Source organism: Ailuropoda melanoleuca, chromosome 6 (genome assembly GCF_002007445.2).
Source record: "Ailuropoda melanoleuca isolate Jingjing chromosome 6, ASM200744v2, whole genome shotgun sequence".
NCBI classification, from domain to species: Eukaryota; Metazoa; Chordata; class Mammalia; order Carnivora; family Ursidae; genus Ailuropoda; species Ailuropoda melanoleuca.
In genome coordinates this window covers 129,921,668-129,938,984 of record NC_048223.1, presented here as the reverse complement: position 1 = coordinate 129,938,984, position 17,317 = coordinate 129,921,668, and the positions used below count along the sequence as shown (strand labels likewise).

At 58.0% G+C, this 17,317-nt stretch overlaps 1 protein-coding gene across 17 annotated transcripts in view; it reads right to left on the bottom strand.

Annotated features, from left to right (window-relative positions):
* Positions 1–17,317, bottom strand: part of INPP5A (inositol polyphosphate-5-phosphatase A) — a 185,927-nt gene that overhangs the window by 163,238 nt on the left and 5,372 nt on the right. For 2 of the 17 annotated variants that reach the window (XR_004626325.1, XM_019795942.2), the window contains exon 1: positions 13,268–13,647. The exons of 2 other annotated variants lie outside the window; for them this stretch is intronic. Coding sequence is in view for 14 of the 15 variants with exons in the window: in XM_019795942.2 (XP_019651501.1) it covers positions 13,268–13,603 (336 nt within the window). In the remaining variant the exon portion in view is untranslated. Of the gene's footprint in view, positions 1–13,267; positions 17,289–17,317 lie in introns of those variants that run through there. 13 more of the 17 variants (XM_034663473.1, XM_034663475.1, XM_034663481.1 and 10 more) reach the window with 13 other exon arrangements.

Here is a 17,317-nt window from a genome sequence, read left to right as displayed (position 1 = left end):
CCTGAGACAGGAACTGCTTTGAGTTTAAAGTTATTCGGTACAGCAACCTGTAATTATGATCTTTGCAAACACACTGATACGCTCTCCTGTTTTCCAACCCCGCGTACGTTCCGCATGCACTACCACACAGAACGTCTGTAGAGCTCGCGAACACGGACGAGCTTGCACTTCCCTTCCGTGCTACGAACGTACAGCCACGTTCTCCCTCGGAGCCACGCAGTCACCCTGCAAAGGGCTGGGATGGCACCTGCTGACACAGAATCACTCGCAGTCACACAGGCTCTGTGCCGGACCGCTCTCCAGGGGCCACCTAAGCCACCGAGAAAGGCCACAGCCACACCCGGGGGCTGCGCGTGCTATGCTCGGGTGTGACCCTCCACCCCCCAGCTCCCCACCCCAGTGCTGGGGAGACTGCTCCCGGCACCCTCTGCCTTCACAGCCTGGGCTCTAAACAAAACTTCAAGTTGCTGTCCAGTCTGGCCCAATCCCCAAACTCAGCCCCTCTTAACCCAATGTGAGGGTCTGATGAAAATTTTTAACAGAAAAATACATAGAAAACAAAAGGACAAGGGTCCCATGATCATTTGCACTCACTCCCCCTTCTCATGGCACCATGTCCTAGAATCACTGCATCCCCCAAACCCAGCTGGGACACCAGCCCTGAGGACAACAGTGCCCTGGTCCACCTTCCAAAGCCCCCTCCCCACATGCGGGATGCAAAGGAGCCATCAGCCCTGCCGCGCTGGCCGCCCGGTCCCTCCTCCCCTTGGTCCGAATGACCCCCTCCCGCTCAGGCACTGCGCACCCTGCAGGCCTGCCCCCAACACACCCTGACCCACATCCCCTCTGGCCCCTCCCCGCACCTCCTGCCCTCGGGGCGGGGGGGGATTCTCCCCAGGCCCTCACATGTTCTTCCTCCCCCGGCAGACCCCCTGTAGCGGGCCGGGTCCCCCCAGTTTTGTGACTCTGGATCAAGTTCAGTTGGCTGTCTCCAAATGTGCGCACCCCAGACTGTGGACTTGCAGTGACCCTGCTTAGAAGGGGTCCCAGCTCTGCGGGGCCAGCACTGCATATTTAAAACATACAGACAACCTCAAGAACCACATACTGCTCAAGTCTGACAGCTGCTCCTCTGAAAACATTCCAGAAGGTTCTGTTTCATCTCAAGGGGCACGGGCAGAGGGCAGCAGGACACTGAGGACGAGGTGAGCCCCGACTGAGCTGGGGCCCGTGCCACGTAGAAATAAGCAGCCTTGGGGCACTCTACTTGGGGCCATCAGGTAGGAACCATGAAAAGGCCGGTACCCTGAAGATACGCTACCAAGCAGGCCATCTGGGGTCCATGGGCCAAGGAGTGTGCCATGAAGGACAGAGTGGAGGAGAGTGCGGGCAGCTGTCTTCCCCATCCCAGCTCCCCAGAATGCGGTCCTCACACATGCTTTCCAGAGTCGGACCTCAACCCCCATCCTACTCCCCCCATGGCAGTGAGAAGTCAGCCACAAGTCAGTGGTCCCCCGCTCTGCCGTCTGCCATCTCTGACTCGGGTTTTCTTCTCACAGACAAAGAACAGAACAGAGGGATGACGCGGCCAACCTCTAAGGCCTTCCCTCTTACAAGGCAAACTCCAAGACGTGTCCCCAGGCCCCTGGTCCCGTGGTTTGCCTGCAAGCTCCTGGTGACAGCAATGTAGGAGGCAGGCGATGCATGGCCAGTCCTGACTTCACAGGGTTTCGCTTCTGCAAGGGACACACTGGGCCAGCCGAGACACTGACACCAGGTCACACTCTGTCCTGGGAGGAGAGCCACAGTCACAGCAGGAGAAGGGCCCACGGACTCTGCACCTCGGTAGGTGCCAGTGAGAAGAGGGCACACCTGACCTCAGACGGTGGCCCAGGGTCCCAGGCAAATGATGGCTCTGAAGCGCTCTGGTAAGAAGCCGCTTTGGGGTGAGAGTCGCAGACCACATCCTACATGCAGGAGTAGTGGGTACGGCGTGGGCTGCATGCTGCTGGACCAAGACCTCCAGTGTGGGTTGGCAGGGATGCCTCCAGAGGTCGGGGGACGGTCCAGGCGGGGCTTGTGAGGAGGTCAGGACAGGGTCAGCTTGCAGGGGAGCGGCCCCAGGTACTGCTCTGTGTGCCTGCCCTCCGATCTCCCTAGGAACCTGCCTTCAGGAGAAGCAGATGAGGAACACGACGCAGGGTCAGGGTGGGGAGGGGCAGACTGGCCACTGGGCTGAGGCCATACTTGGGAAGCAAGGGGCAGGAGGACCAGTGCATAGGGGACAGTCCACTGGCTTGAGGTCAGCGGGACTCCCATGGGAGATGGCGAGCTCTGCACAAATGGAGATGCAAAACATTCAAATCTGCAATTTGTTCTCTAAAGAAGAAAACATCTGTGACCAACAAGCAGAGCCAGGAGTCACTGTCAAGTTCCCACAGCCCCAAACTGGCCAACTGACCCTGTGGCATCAGCAATCCTGATGGGAAAGATGGCAGCCAAGGCCCCCAGACCAGCCCAACCATCCTTCCCAGCCTGGACATGTGCCAAACCCCAGGCACCATCCCTCTCCCCCAGTGCTCTATGTATCTGGCCACTGGGAATATGAGGGCTGGGGTACAGACAACTGCAGATGTGAGAGCTGGTCCCCAGATGTGGGAGTTGAGTCCACAGATGTCCACGGAGTGAGATCTGGTCCATGGACATGAGAGCTGGTTTACTAATATCCAGGGACGTGAGAGCTGGTCCACGGATGCCCACAGAAGTGAGAGCTGGTCCGTGGGTGTGAAAGCTGGCCACATCCACGAGTGCAAGTTCGTCTCCTGCCATGTGCTGATATCACATTTCACACCCACCTCAAAAGTCAAGCTCCCAACCTGACAATACTGGGCAAAATTACCCGTCAGCCTCTCCCCGGAGCTCACCAGGCAGCATCTCTGGGAAAACCTCTGAGGGCTTCCCACCTGGCTCTTCAGCCCCGTGGCCAGCCACAGCCAGATACTGGGGCACTAACCCCACAAGGCCCAGCCCACAGGCCGGAGCTCTAACAGCTGAGTGAAGAAGGGTGGAAGAAAGACCCAAGCTCAGCCTGTAGTGGCATGACTGCCATGACACTCCCTCCTCGGGGACACCACCCCTCAACCCCTCCTGTGTCCACGGGTATCAATACCCTTTGCCTGAAGGGTGGGCAGTGGACGCCAGCACATGTGCCCTTTTCCATGGCCCCCTGATGAGCCCCGGATACCCAACAGGCAAGGTGAGGCTTCTGAGCGTCTAAGCACTGACGGTCGTCCTGGTGCCCTTGGTGGGGTCAGGCTGGGAAGAGTCAGGGGGCCACCTGGGAAAGGTCTCCTGGCGTGCAAGCAGGAGGGCACAGACACGGTGTGGAGGAGCAGGGGACATGGGCATGGGAGCCAAGCTCTGTGGCAGCCTCCAGGATGAGCCCAGATACAGAAAAAGTGGGCCCACAGGGAGCAGCTACCACTCCTGTTGGAGACAGCACGCTCCTCAGGACCCCGACAGCCAACGTGGCAGGGGCTCTGCACCTGCAACCCGGGAGCTGGGGGACACCCTTCGTCCTTCCTCTGGGCCCCTACCTGTGAAAACAAGTCCCAGGTCTTGTCCCCTCCCCGCCTCTGAAACGATGGTCCCCATGAGGCCTGCAATGCTGCTCCTTTCTGGGGTGCAGACTCAAAGTGGGGAACCCGAACTGAGAAGCAAACACTTCCCGTCTGGGCCCATGGAAGCCACACAACGCCCCTTTACAACCAGCACGACGCTCTGTGTCCTTTCTTACCCTAAAATGAAATTCACAGAGTCCGTGACTGTGCCAAACGTGAAGAGCGTAAATGGACGTACAGCTGACCTGTGAACGACACGGGTTTGGACTCACAGGTCCGCGCACGCACAGATTTCTTCTGGTAAGTACAATGCGGTATCGTACATGTACGTCCTCCTTCCTGCCGTTCTCCTGATGACATTCCCTTTCCTTAGCTTGATTTACTGTCAGAACAGAGAATATAACACACGTAACATACACAACACATGCTAACTCACGAGCTCACTGGTAAGTACGCTGTTAACGGTTAAGTTTCGGGGAGTCCAAAGGTACTAAGGGACTTCTAACTGCGGGGGAGTCATGCCCCTAGCCTCGGGGTTGTTCAAAGGTCAGCTGTATACTAAAGAGCGACAACTGGAAAATAGTTTGTATTAAAACTCATATTTACACATGGGCATGTTAACTTCACACACTGACACACCCAGACACACAGGCACTCACTTGGTGTCCATGCTGGAGCTATAAAAACGCTAGCAAATGCCATTTTTAAAAATCTCAAGGCGCATGCAAATGTACTGTGTCCCACTGCAAACCCACCGCAAACACGGTGGCGGCAGAGGCCGCAGCTCCCGACCGCCTGTCCCGGCCTGGAGCGCCACTCAGGCTCCGCGCGGTTCATCCCATCAGTCACGGAAGTCAGTTTTCATGCTCTCGTTCTTTTTTTTTTTTTTTTTTTACGTTTCAGACTAAAATGCCTGTTTTCAGCCTGCTAAGGACAAGCTGTCGGGAAAGTACACTGTGAGCAGAGCTAGGATCCTCCTTTACAGTTGCCAGAACTTAGAACAGTGGCACTTCAAAGACCTCCAACTGGGGGCGCCCGTGTGGCTCTTCAAAGACCTCCAACTGGGGGCGCCCGTGTGGCTCCCTCGGTGAAGCACCCGCCTGCCTTTGGCTCAGGTCATGATCCCAGGGTCCTGGGATCGAGTCTGGCCTCGGGCTCCCTGCTTGGCAGGCAGCCTGCTTCTCCTTCTCCCTCTGCCTGCTGCTCCCCCTGCTTGTGCTCACTCGCTCTCTCTCTCTCTCTCTCAAATAAATAAAATCTTTAAAACAAAACAAAACAAAGACCTCCAACTGGAAACGCTCAGCCAGGGGGAGGGCGCAGACTCAAGCCCGATGACAAGGGCTGGGCAAGGATAGCGTGGTGTCTCTCAGCTCCTCCCAGCACTGCATCCCCGCAGCAGGACCCATGTCACCCTTGTCCCAGTGCTGCGAGTTTCCTGGGCTCCAGTCCTGCCCCACCCCCATGGCAGAGCCCTGGACACCAGGGACAGCAGGGGGCCATCCAGGCACCCTTCTTGGCAGGGGCAGGGGCAGGCAGAGGGATGCCGTCAGAAGCCGCCGGGAGGGTCCTCTGCCGGACAACAGCAGCGAGGGCCCCTGAGGCATGGGAAGTATGCAGCCACCCCTCCCCTGGGCCCACCACGCCTGACTCCTGGCCCTTCCCAGGGGCCACCTGGGTGTTTTTCTTTTTTTTTTTTTTTTAAGATTTATTTATTGGGGGGGTGGAGAGAGGGAGAATGCACAAGAGCCAGGGGAGGGCAGAGGGAGAGAATCCCAAGCAGTCTCCTGGCTGAGCCCAGAGTCCGACGCAGGGCTTGGTCTCACAACCCTGAGATCGTGACCTGAGCCGATATCAAGAGTCAGACGCTCAACTGACTGAGCCACCCAGGCTCCCAGGAGCCACCTCTTTTTAAAACCTTTTCTGCTTAAACTAGCAGGGGAAGTTCTGTCCACTCTAACCAGAGCGCTGCGGCCGACCAACAAGTAAGATACAGCTATAATCTCACCACCATCTTCCACACCAACTGGTAACACCCCAAGGGCAGGGCTCACCCAGGACCTGGTTCAGTAAGGGCTGTCTCCCCGCCTGGAATGCACCCTTCACCCCTGAGGCCACGTGGACAGGTCTTGAAGGACATCTCTTCCCAACCTCTCTTCTCAATACTATTCTAAGTACTCGCTGCTTCTTCCTACTGTGAGTCACAAGTGGTTGGAGGGAAGGGAGCCCATTGGAATCGCAGGCTCTGGGGTGCTGGAGGTCCCGTCCCTCTGGCTCTCAGAGCTGCGGACCAGTGCCCAGAGACGTCGGAGTGCTCGGAAGGGCATCTGACTGGAGGCTCCCTCGTGTCTGCTTTGCATTTATCCAAGCAACGGTCAGCCTGCTGTGAGGACCATGTCTCCCGGTACCTGGTGCCTGGCACACAGGGGAAGGCTGTCCTGAAGCCTGCTCATACAGACAGAGGACCCAGAATCAGGGCCATCACCTGGGTGCCCAGCACAGGTGACTCAGAAGGCCACGTCGGCCTGCTGCAGAAATGCTGTCTCTGCTCAGGAAAAAGCAGGAGGATGGCTCAGTGTCAACCAGAAACAGACAGGGTGGAAGGCAAAGAACCAGATTCTATCACCAGCAACATGATTTTCACGAAAGGTTTTTTGTGGGATTTAATTCTAAATGCAGCCAACATTGGGAACAGAAAACATAAAAATCAATGAACCCAAAAAGTTGGCCCTTTGAAAAAAGTCAACTGAACTGACAAACCTTTACTAGACTAACAAACACACGGAAGACTCAAACTGCTAAAACTGGGACGAAACAGAACACTGCCGCCAACCTGACAGAAACCGAAAGGACCACAAAGGCAGAGGACGCGCGGCCGTAGGCCAACCAACTGGATAACCTACACGAAAGACACGTTCCTCGAAGGACACAAACTCCCAAGAAAGAGAAAGTCCAAACAGACCAGCAGAAAGAAGTGAAATAAGTCAAGCAGAGAAAGACAATTATCATATGATTTCTCTCATCTATGGAACATAAGAACTAGGAGGATCGGTAGGGGAAGAAAGGGATAAAGAAAAGGGGGGTAATCAGAGGGGGGAATGAAACATGAGAGACTATGGACTGTGAGAGGCAAACTGAGGACTTCAGAGGGGAGGGGGTGGGGGAAGGGGATAGCCTGGTGATGGGTAGTAGGGAGGGCACGTATTGCATGGTGCACTGGGTGTTATACGCAACTAAGGAAGCATCAAACTTTACATCGGAATCTGGGGATGTACTGTATGGTGATTAACACAATATAATAAAATAAAATTAAAAAAAATAAATAAATAAAAATAAAAAATAAAAAAAAAAAGAAAGACTGGGGATAAATTAAACAAAGCAGGTATAAGACTTGTACTGAAATCTATAGAACATCACTCAAAGAAACCAGACAGAGGGCTCTCCTTCGGCCACAGACCGAAGACGTGGTGTTAAATGGCAGACCACAGATTCGGTGCAATCCCTATCAAAACTCCGGCCGGCGCCTCTGTGGACAAGGATGAGCCCGTGCCAGAATTCGGGTGGAGGTGGAAGACACCCGGAGCAACCAAGAGCGACAACAGCGTGGACGCTCCCGCTTCCTGATTTCAAAACTTGCTACGAAGCCACAGCCATCAACACCGTGTGGTCCCGGCACAAGGGCACGTGCACAGATCAAGGGAACAGAACCCAGAGAAATCTGGATCTTCACGGTCAATTGATTTTCAACAAGGTGCCAAGATAATTCAGTGGCAGAAAATAGTCTTTTCAACAAACGGTGCTGGGACAACTACAGATCCACAGGCAAAAGAGCTCACACTGCGCATAAAAACTAAGTCAAAATAGACGGAAGACCTAAACACGAGAGCTGAAACTACAATCTTAGGAGAAGAGACTGGGGTACGTCTCTGTGGCGGTGCATGGGGCAGTGGTTTCTCAGACACAACACCCCAAGCACAAGAAACCAAAGATGGATAAACAACTTCACCAAGTTTGAGATGTCTGGACTTCAAAGGACGCTAGCAAAAACACGAGAAGACAACGCACAGAATGTGAGAAAATATCTGCCGACCATATATCTGATAAGAACCTAGGACCCAGAATACATCAAAAAAAATTCAACAATTTAAAATAAATTATTTTTAGTGGGCAAAGATGGGAATGAACATTTCTCCAAAGTAGACCTGCAGATACCCAGTAAGCACACGGACAGACACGCGACGTTAGTCCGCAGGCAACGCAAATCAAAACCACTTCACACCCACGGGCAAGTCAGAACCAAAAAGATGGACCACAAGCGTTTTTAGACATGGAGAAAGTGGAGCCCTCGTGTGCGGCTGGTGGGGACGCAAAATGGCACTGCCGCTCTGGGAGACAGTGTGGCGCTCCCCGGAAAGTGAAACTGTGTTACCGTATGACCCAGCAATTACTCCTGGGTATATGCCCCAGGGAATTAAAAGCATACATTCACACAAAAACTTACACACAAATATTCCTAGCAGCCCGGCTAATAATCACCAAGAGTCCATCAACTGATGAGTGGACAAACAAAACACAGCCCAGCCCCACAACAGAACAGCATCCAGTCCTCAGAAGGAAAGGAGCTGTGACACCAGACAAAAAAAGCCACGTATTGTCTGATTCCATTTCTAGAAAACCTCCAGAACAGACAAATTCATAGACACAGACACATAAGCAGTTGCCGGGACACGGGGGTACTGCTGATAGGTACCAGGTTTCTTCGGGGGTGATAAAATGTCCTAGAACCATGTGACCCCTGTGAATACCTGTAAACACTGAACTACACACACTGAAAGAGTGAGTCTCAGGGTATGTGAACCATAACGAATGCAGCCAACACACACGTCCGGAGGCAGCGACTAACTCTCCACCATGGGCACCTTCGCAACATGTGGCTGCAGCTGGCGGTGCCAAGACCACTGGAAGTCTGGCCCTACAGGAAGATCCAGGGGGTGCTGCCTGTCCACCGCCTGCCCTGGGGGTACAAAGGCTAGGACACGCTGCCCACGTGTGTGAAGCCATCCCTCCTCTGAGGCCATGGTACTTCTCCCAACACTCAGCGGCACTTGGTCGACTCGTAACCAAGAGTCCACGAGATGGCAGGAGCCCCGCTCGGGGGCCTGGGGTAGAAGCAAGGGGACTTGTGCCCTAATGACCCTCTCCGTTCACAGTCACACCAACTCAGACAAGAGGCAAGAAAAGCCTACTTGGCCCTCCACAAAATGTACAAATGGCTATTTCCTCAGATGTCTGCACACAGGGTCCCTCTACCCCAACCAAGGAGCTGGGGAAGGATATGCTGCCAGGAGTGACCACGTGGCCCCAAGTCCACGTGTCTCCATGCACACACACGGGCCACCCAACCAGAAGCAGAGCCTCATTCCATCAGTGGGTCCCAGCGCCTTGGCCAAGGCTGCCCGAGGCCTGGCTCTGAGCACGTCTCAGGAACAGAGGGACACCCACCATGAGTGTGCTGGGGGGAGGACCGATGTGTTTTGTAACATCAGCACAGGGGAGGAGGGGGGCCTGTGTGTGACAAGCTGGGGCCGGCCCGGGCTCCCTCTGCTCCATGCCCTGCACACGCACCCAGGCCTGACACCCCCGCTGGACACCGGGGACACTCAAGAGACCCCCAGTCGGCTCCCCCCAGCTTGGGAACTGGACTTTGTGAAGAGCGACACACTGCTGGAGTTGAGTGAGCTCCGGTGGAAAGTGTGCCTCCACTCTTTTACAAAACAGTGAAACTTTGTCTGTCGCCCCTAGGGCAGATTCCTAATGCAGCAATTACCACAAAACACTGAAACCATCCCATGGTCTGTCTGTGCTGCTGACGTTTAAGGCAATTCAAAACGGCACACAGGACACGGACAAAGCATTGCAGGCGGCCTTTCTGGGTCACTCTACGTGATCTTTCATTCCAGAAAACGGGCTATCCACGTTATCAAGGCTCACAGACACCAATTTTCTCCCAGAATCTAGGATACATCCCTGAGCCCCCTGGTACAATTTTCTGACACTGAAAACAGACGTGGGAAGCACGCTCGTCGGTGCCTCTCCACCTGTCACCCCTGGCTCCTCGGGAGGTCTGACGGACCCCATCCTTGAGGGGCGCACCTCTAAGGGCACTGACCATCGCCACTGCATTTCCCTGGGCTATTCGGAGTGCCTCACCCTTCCAGCCTGGCCCTGAGCACCCCCTTCTTCCCCTTCCGGACTGACTCACTTATCAGTACTGAAAATGCAAGCAGGGCACAGGCAGCTCCAGTGGCCCCGGCGAAGAAGGAGCTACCGTCCGTCTTCAAGGCCAGGCCCTGGTGGATGAGAGTGGGGCCAAGGCAGCGGCACCCACACCTCACTGCGTCATCCCACTGGGCCGTGGAGGTAGGACCATTAGCTACAGTCCCCCGTGCACTGAAGGAACAGGGGCTCGAACACAACCAGACCCACGCCACCTCTTGGCCCACAGCGCCTGGTTTCCGCTACTCACCGGCCACACCAGACCATGCTGACCACACCGCCCACGCCAGCCACATGGCTTCCCAAACAGGCCTGGCTCCCCATTTCCTGCCTCTGCTCCGGCCCTGCAGTGGCCCCAGAGGCCACCTCTCCCTTACTTCTCCAGTTGGCTCCCATGGCCCAAAGAGTTTAGCTCCTGGCCCTGGCCACTTGCCCAAGATACTGTCTGTGGCCTCTGGGCCCAGGGCTTCTCTGGGCACCCTAAGCCACCCTCAAGTCCATCTCCTGCCACACCGGGCAGCCAGGCAGCTGAGGGCCCAGAGTGAGAACCACTCATGAGCCAGGCTGCCCCAGGGTAAGGCCCTCTGCCTGCAGGTGGGCTGTGCGCCATCGCAGGAAGACGTGAGCAGGGGGCCCTGCCTCGTGGGGTGAGGCCCTGACCACGTGCAAAGGTATCTCGGACAACGAAACCCAGCTCCTGCCTGCTGGCTCCTGGGGCCCTGCGCCCCACACCCCAGCACACCTGTCCTAAAACGCTCCTCCCCCAACTCCCGGGCCCCCTCCAGCCTCCTCACCACAGCCCAAGGACCTCCCTTCTCTGTCTGTGCTCACCCGCTGCCCCACAGCTCTCTGGACTTTATCCTACTGTCCCTCACATCTCAGAGGAGAGCTGGTAAGGTGGGCGTGGGAGATGGGGGCAGGGGAGGCAGCAAGGGAGGGGCCTCAGGGACCGCCCCCGGGGGCCCTCGAGACGCTCCAGCGCTTAGCCACTGTGCCCGGCCAATTCAAGGAACTGCCCACAGAGGCGGGCTGGGAGCACTGGTATGGGGAGACCGGGGTGCTCCTGGGTGCTCCCTGCCAAGGCTCCAGCCCCTAACAAGGGCCCAGCCCTGAGGAGGCACTCACTAAGGCCAAGGCCACTGGAACCACGCTACAAACAGCCGCTACAGATGAGCGCCATGGGCCCTCATGGCCACACGCCCGCAAGCGCAGCTGAACCATCCACAACCCAGGAGCCCAGACCTCCTGCCCCAAGACTCCTCTCCAGCAGCACCAAGTGTGCCTGGGCTGCGGCGGGGAGGACGGGCCCTGGGGGCTTCAGAAACTGAGGCGAGACCACCTGGCCCTGGTGGCCGTCCTGGACAGTCCCCAAATGGGCCACTGGGGCACCGCTCTGGTTGCCCTGGCTGGTCAGTTCCTGCCACTCACCCGCACTCTGCTGGTGGCATCAATCAGCACGACCCCTCCCAGCAGCCCAGCCCCCCGCCTCCCACCTGGGCAGCAGGCAGGGAGCCTCACGCAGCACTGAGGGCGGTGACGGCGTTACAGCGAAAACAGGAAGTTGCAAAAGATCTGAAAAACCGTACGTGATGAAGGAGAAAGAAGCAAAACATGCATCCCCACAAATTTGTTTGTCGTTCTTAACAGAATGACTCCATCTTAACGTAAATCCCAAATCACCCCAAATTACAGTTCAGCAAAGAGCACGCTCTGCACGCAGGTGTCGGGCAACCACTAGCTGAGCCGGACAGAGGAAGTGCCCACCGAGGCACCCCATGACGCCTGGGGCCCGGAACGGGTACAGGACTCTGAGAGCGTGCGGAGGGCACCCACAGGCAAACTGGGACGGTGGCTCCGTCCATTCAACTCCTCCGTGGCCCCTTCTCAGTGCCACGGCTGCCACAGGGTCTGCGCACAGAGGCCTCACCAGGGTTTGAAAAGCACTGACCGGCCAACCCAGATCTCCACTCCACAGGAGCAGATTCACCCAGCAAGTCAGCTCCCCTCACCCCGACTCCGCGCTGGATGGTCTTCCAGGGTGGGGACCCACCGACAGGCTCAAAAGCCAACGTGCTCGGAGCTGGGGTCAGGCAGCTGCTTCCCACAGCTGTCCTCATCTGCTCTGTGGACCCCTGGCAGAATCCCAGGACCAAGGAGGAATGTGGCTCAAGAAAGCCCCTGATCCAGATGGACCCCGGGGCAGCCCCCTTTCAGGCGGGCCGCAGGCCCCAAGCACAGGATGTGCCCTCACGCAAGGACGGCCAGGCCCCTCCCTCAGGCAAGCATTCTGGGGCAACTTCGGGAACACAGCCGCCAAGTCACTGGAGTTGTCCACCAGAGAGAGTCCTTGCTGACACTGGGTGCACCATGGAGTAAATAACAGCCCCACATCAGCAGGACTATAAAAGACCCCAGACACCCAGGAGATAAATAAACAGGAGCAGGCAGGAACAGCCTCTTGAGGGGCCATCGCAGCCAGAGGCTGGGAGAAGAGAATTCACCTGCCAGAGGCCCTCTCTGCCCTTCACTGGGGCCGGTGTCCTCCATGTTCAGGAGCAGTGGGAGTGGAGGCTGTGGCTGACAGCACTGCCCAGCTCTTGTAGACTAAGACCACCAGACTGATCCTTGACCATGTGACTCAGCACCAGCCCTACACAGAAACGCACCACCCCACCATCCACACCAGGCTGTGGGGCAGAGAGGTGGAGTCCCAGGAGCCAAGGGCGGCCTGGAAGGCCCCAACACAGCTGTCCTTCCTCCTGCCCCACCTACATAACACACTCGAGGGCATGACACCATCCCAGGGACCGTCTATCCTCTTGGGAGGTCCTGGCATCCCGTGGGCCTGACTCGGGGAGGGTGAGCAGGGGAGCAATGACAGCCCCAGAGGAGCCTGCTCCCGCTGTCATAGTCAACAGTCTGCCAGATGCCATTATCACGAGCATACCGTTATCAAGTCCACCGCCCAAGCAGTGCAGCAAAGGACCCCTGGCGGACACCTGTGTTTGAAAAGCAGAGGCCAGAAGATGCAAACGGCGAGCACAGGAAGACCACACCCTGCAGCGGAAGGCGTCTGCGCCCTGTGCCGGCCCGGCCGCCGCGGCCCCGCGCTCCGGGAAGCGGAACGGCGCGGCTGGTTGGGAGCAGGCAGGCCGTGCCCGCAAAAAGAGATGTTCCCCGACCATGCGACCAGAGGTGCAGACGGTACTTCCAGGGGCGCAAACCCGAAACGACACTGTGTCTGCCAACCAGTGAGTGGATGTGCCGCGGGGCATACAGCTCACAGAAGCCTACTCAACCCCCGAAGGGACAGAAGTGCTGACCCGAACAGCAGCGTGGGCAGAAAACCGACACCAGGCACGAGGACCACAGACCGTGTGATTCCGCCATATGAGATCCACGCCAGAGACAAAACTCCGGAGACGGGAGGCAGAGCTGGGGCGCCGAGGGCCGTGCCTGGAGATGAGTGTGGGGACAGCCGCGCCACTGCAGGCGCGTCCCAAAGTCACTGAGCTGCATGCATGCGCGGGGTGAACGGTGAGACACGCAGACGGTCCCTCAAGAGCACGGCAGAGACAGGAGCATGCTGGCGCCCACAGCCCTCGCCGCCACCGCCCTCCCGAACCGTGTGGAGCGCTGTGACAGGGTCCGGGGTCCAGCAGGCCTACAGCATTCCGATTCCCTGCAGCCACCGGGGCAGAACCCCGCATCCCACCCCGCAGCAGCTCGGAGGCCGGCACACCTCAGCACGACGACGGGACGTGATGACAGCCACCGAGCAGGGGAAACCCAGCGTGATGAAAGCACACTGTGTGGGGGAAGGGGAAGGAGGGACAGCACAGAGCTGGTCACTGTGCTGTCCCCAGAAAGGCCTGCACTGGGAGGCCAAAGGGACTCCTCAGAACAGAGCAGCCCCAGAAGAAGCACAGTGACGGGAAAGCACACCCTGTCCAGGCAATGGAGGACCAGGCCACCACGGGTGCCTGGTGGGGAAAGGGGGTCAAGAAGGCAAGTGGGGACGGTGAATGGGCAGCCAGCATGCATCCCGGACCCCCGGCAGGGGAGCAGGCTGGAGCAGCAGAGGCAGTGGGGCACGCCAAGGGCGAGAGCACAAGGCATCTTGGACACGACACTGGGCAGCACAACAAGGCCATCCCGTCAGCCAGTCGCAAGAGCCCATGCTCAGCGGACAGCGGATGGACCAACGCAGTAGCCCGGGCACAAGTAAGGAAGCCTTGGGTGGGCAGGAGGGGACTGACCTTGAAGGAAGGGGCCTGGGGACAGCTAACAGCACCAACAGTTCACCCTGCCAGGCTCCCTTCTTTCCCTGCCGCAGCCACCATGCCAGGTGGCATTCCTGCCTTCCTAATGCACAGACAGCCGAAGAGGGAAAGCTGGCACGCCGGGTCACACGAGATACACGGCATACCCCAGCCCCACATCTTCCTGTCACCACACGCCCCTGTAGACTTCGACACGTGGCCTCACACTAGCACTGAGGGCACGATCCCTGCCACTAAGACCCAGGCCTGGCCATGCCTCCCATTGTAAACCTCCGGTTCCTAGAATAACAGCAAGTCACTCAGGGGCCCTGAGATGTGGGGAAGAAAAGGAGGGTGCCTGAGCCCAGGCCAGCAAGCCCTGGACCACAGCCAGGGCTGGACTCCGCCACAGGAGAAGAGGGGCCCCTGGCCTCCAGGATACAGTCCCAGACACAGCTCCCATGCTCACAGCACAAAGCGAGGGCAGGGCAAGATGGAAGGCCCAGTGCCAGGCTCAGGGTGCAGACAGAGGAGGGCGCCCCTAACCGCATCACATTCTGCTCAAATGGATGAGACGGTGCAGCCCCAGCCCCCGCGTCCCCACCAGCCTCCAACCCCAAAGAAGGGCCCTAGGCCACTGTCAGAGTGAAGGAGGGAGAAAACAAGGGCCCTGGGCCCACAACAACGCACCAGTGGGTCGGGATTCAGGCAACGGCTGACCCCAAGGCCATGCTCCTGGGGATAGGGTTGAACTATTCACCAAAGGGAAAACCCAAACCAGAGCCAGTGTTTTCCTTGAGCCTGCGTGTCACCAGCATGCTTCCCCATCAGCCTGGAAAAGCCCCTTCTGTGTGCGGGCACCAAGACCAGCCACCAGGCAGAGCCCCCGTCATCCCTGACCCGCTCCAGATCGTCCCCACCCTGGGCCACCATCCAGGGACAGGGCCAGCTCCCACATGGCCCCAGATCACTGGCACATACTACACTAGCACGTGGATGGCACGCTTCCCCAGCCAGCGTCGCCCCGGCCCTGCCCTCCCGTGACAGAGCTGCCGGCCCCTCCTGCACACGGCAGGTCCGAGCGGACGCTCTGCTCCAGCATCTCTTCTATCTCCCAGAACAGACCCTGTGAACTCGAAATGTAAATTGTGGACAACAGTGCAGGTACTCGCCAGTCCCAACGCCAGGGGCCAAGCAGAGGCAGGGACAAGAAGGAGAGCCTGCAAGATGGCAGAAACCCAAGACGCTCTCCCCAAACACAGGCCACGCGTGCAGCCCGGCCTTCCCTGGACCCACGTGCAGGCTACCCCAAACCCTCCTATCCCGGATTTCTGGGAATTATTAGTCACATCTCTGGACTAACGTTCTCACCCCAAGAAAGCCAATGGCTCTCACACTGGTTCCATTTTCAGTGTAACTGGATCAGCCACGGATGTACCCTCAGTCATCGCCACCGTCAGGAACCCCGACAGCGTCCTCGTCGATGGCTGCATCAGTACACGCACGACTGTCTGAGCTCCCCCACGAGCCCAAGCTCACGCCTGGAGCGGACCAACTCGGCACCTGCCCTACCAAAGAGTGCAGTATCTGGACACTTCTCGGGCTCGGACACACACTGAAATATCATCTGGTCCCCCAAAAGGGAGGCTCTGCGGAGGGGGCCAAGGCTTCGGCATTCTCTGCCTACAAGCCACAGGGAGGAGGGGGAGACGCAGAGCAAAGGCTGTCCCCCGAGAAGGAAGTGTGCCACGGGGCACCCCTCCCAGGCCTGGCCAGGAAAGAACGGGGCTCAAGCCTGTAGGCCAGCTACTACCCCCAGCGTGTCTGGGGAGTAGGTCGAGGCAGGACAGTCTCAAATGCCCTAATTAATGAGGCAACAACAGAGGACAGAAGTCACAGTCACTTTATGTTCACCTCGGGAACATTTTCTCTGCCACCTCTCTTCCCCAGCCCCCACGACCATACTCCTTAAGCTCACTCACGTTGGAAGGGCCTGGGGAAACACAGGGAAAGCAGGGCTGCGTCCCAAGAAGTGACGACAGACGGGTGGCCAAGACACTGACCAGACCCTCCACTGCCATTCAGGCTAGCTGCCTGGCCCTGTGCCAACCCCCACCTACTGGACCCCATTCCTAGATACACAGCCTACCTCCTAACAACAGACCCTCCTGCCCATCCCCCTCCCCCCAGGCCACTGCCTGCGGGGGCAGATGCGGAGATGGTCCACATTTAAGGAACCAGCACGCCGCCGTCCCTTAGCGTGCCCCCCTGCATCCCTCTTTCTCATCACCCTCCCGGGTCTAACAGGGGGCTCCATAAGGGCAATCCGCGGAAGCAGGCCTGGGTCCGATCTCTGTGACTTCCAAACTGGACCCAACGTACCATGGAGTCACACCTCAGCACAGGTCTCTTCCCCCCAAAACCTGTGCACCACCAGAGACGGATCCAGGCAGCGCGGGCCCCCCGCCTCTGCTCTCTCACTCCCAGGATGGCACGTCGCCTGTGCGCTGACACTGTGTAATGCAGGCTCTGAACTCAAGCGGAGGGACCTTTCTCAGTGACGTCCCCACCAGAATGCAACTCCTCGGGGTCATCCAGGCCAAATGGCAGTGGACGCAGATGCACCTTGGTGTAAATACCCAGCAGGCCTACCTGGGGTGCTCACATCACTGGATTCAAAGCACACAAAACAGTTCACACTTTACACGGAAGACATGCTCCCCGTGTAGTGGGAAGCATCCCTCCGCAGCTCTAGAGCTGACAGAGACAGGAAACGCCGAGGACGCTGGTGTGGGCCGAGGACACTGTGCGCTCAGAGGCTGCTGGTCCCCATGGGACCCAGCCGTCGGCAGGAGGGACGGGAGGCACGTGCAGCCTGCATACAGGTAATCGGCGCGTTGAGTGCCAGTCCCTGGACCACATTCAAGGCCGGCACGATACGCTGCTTGTCCGGGCTGAGAGGAGGCGTGCAGGACGCTGACACGGTTTCCTGAGCGGGAAGAAGTAGCAGCAAAGCCACGCTGGGCTCTGGACCACCGCCTCCGGGGTGCTCCCGCTGCGGGGCGCGTAGGTCTGTATCGATACGGGGCCCCACACTCTGACGACCAGACCAAATTCCCACAGGGGAAGTACACTGAGATCTCAGGTCAGAGGCAGTAATGG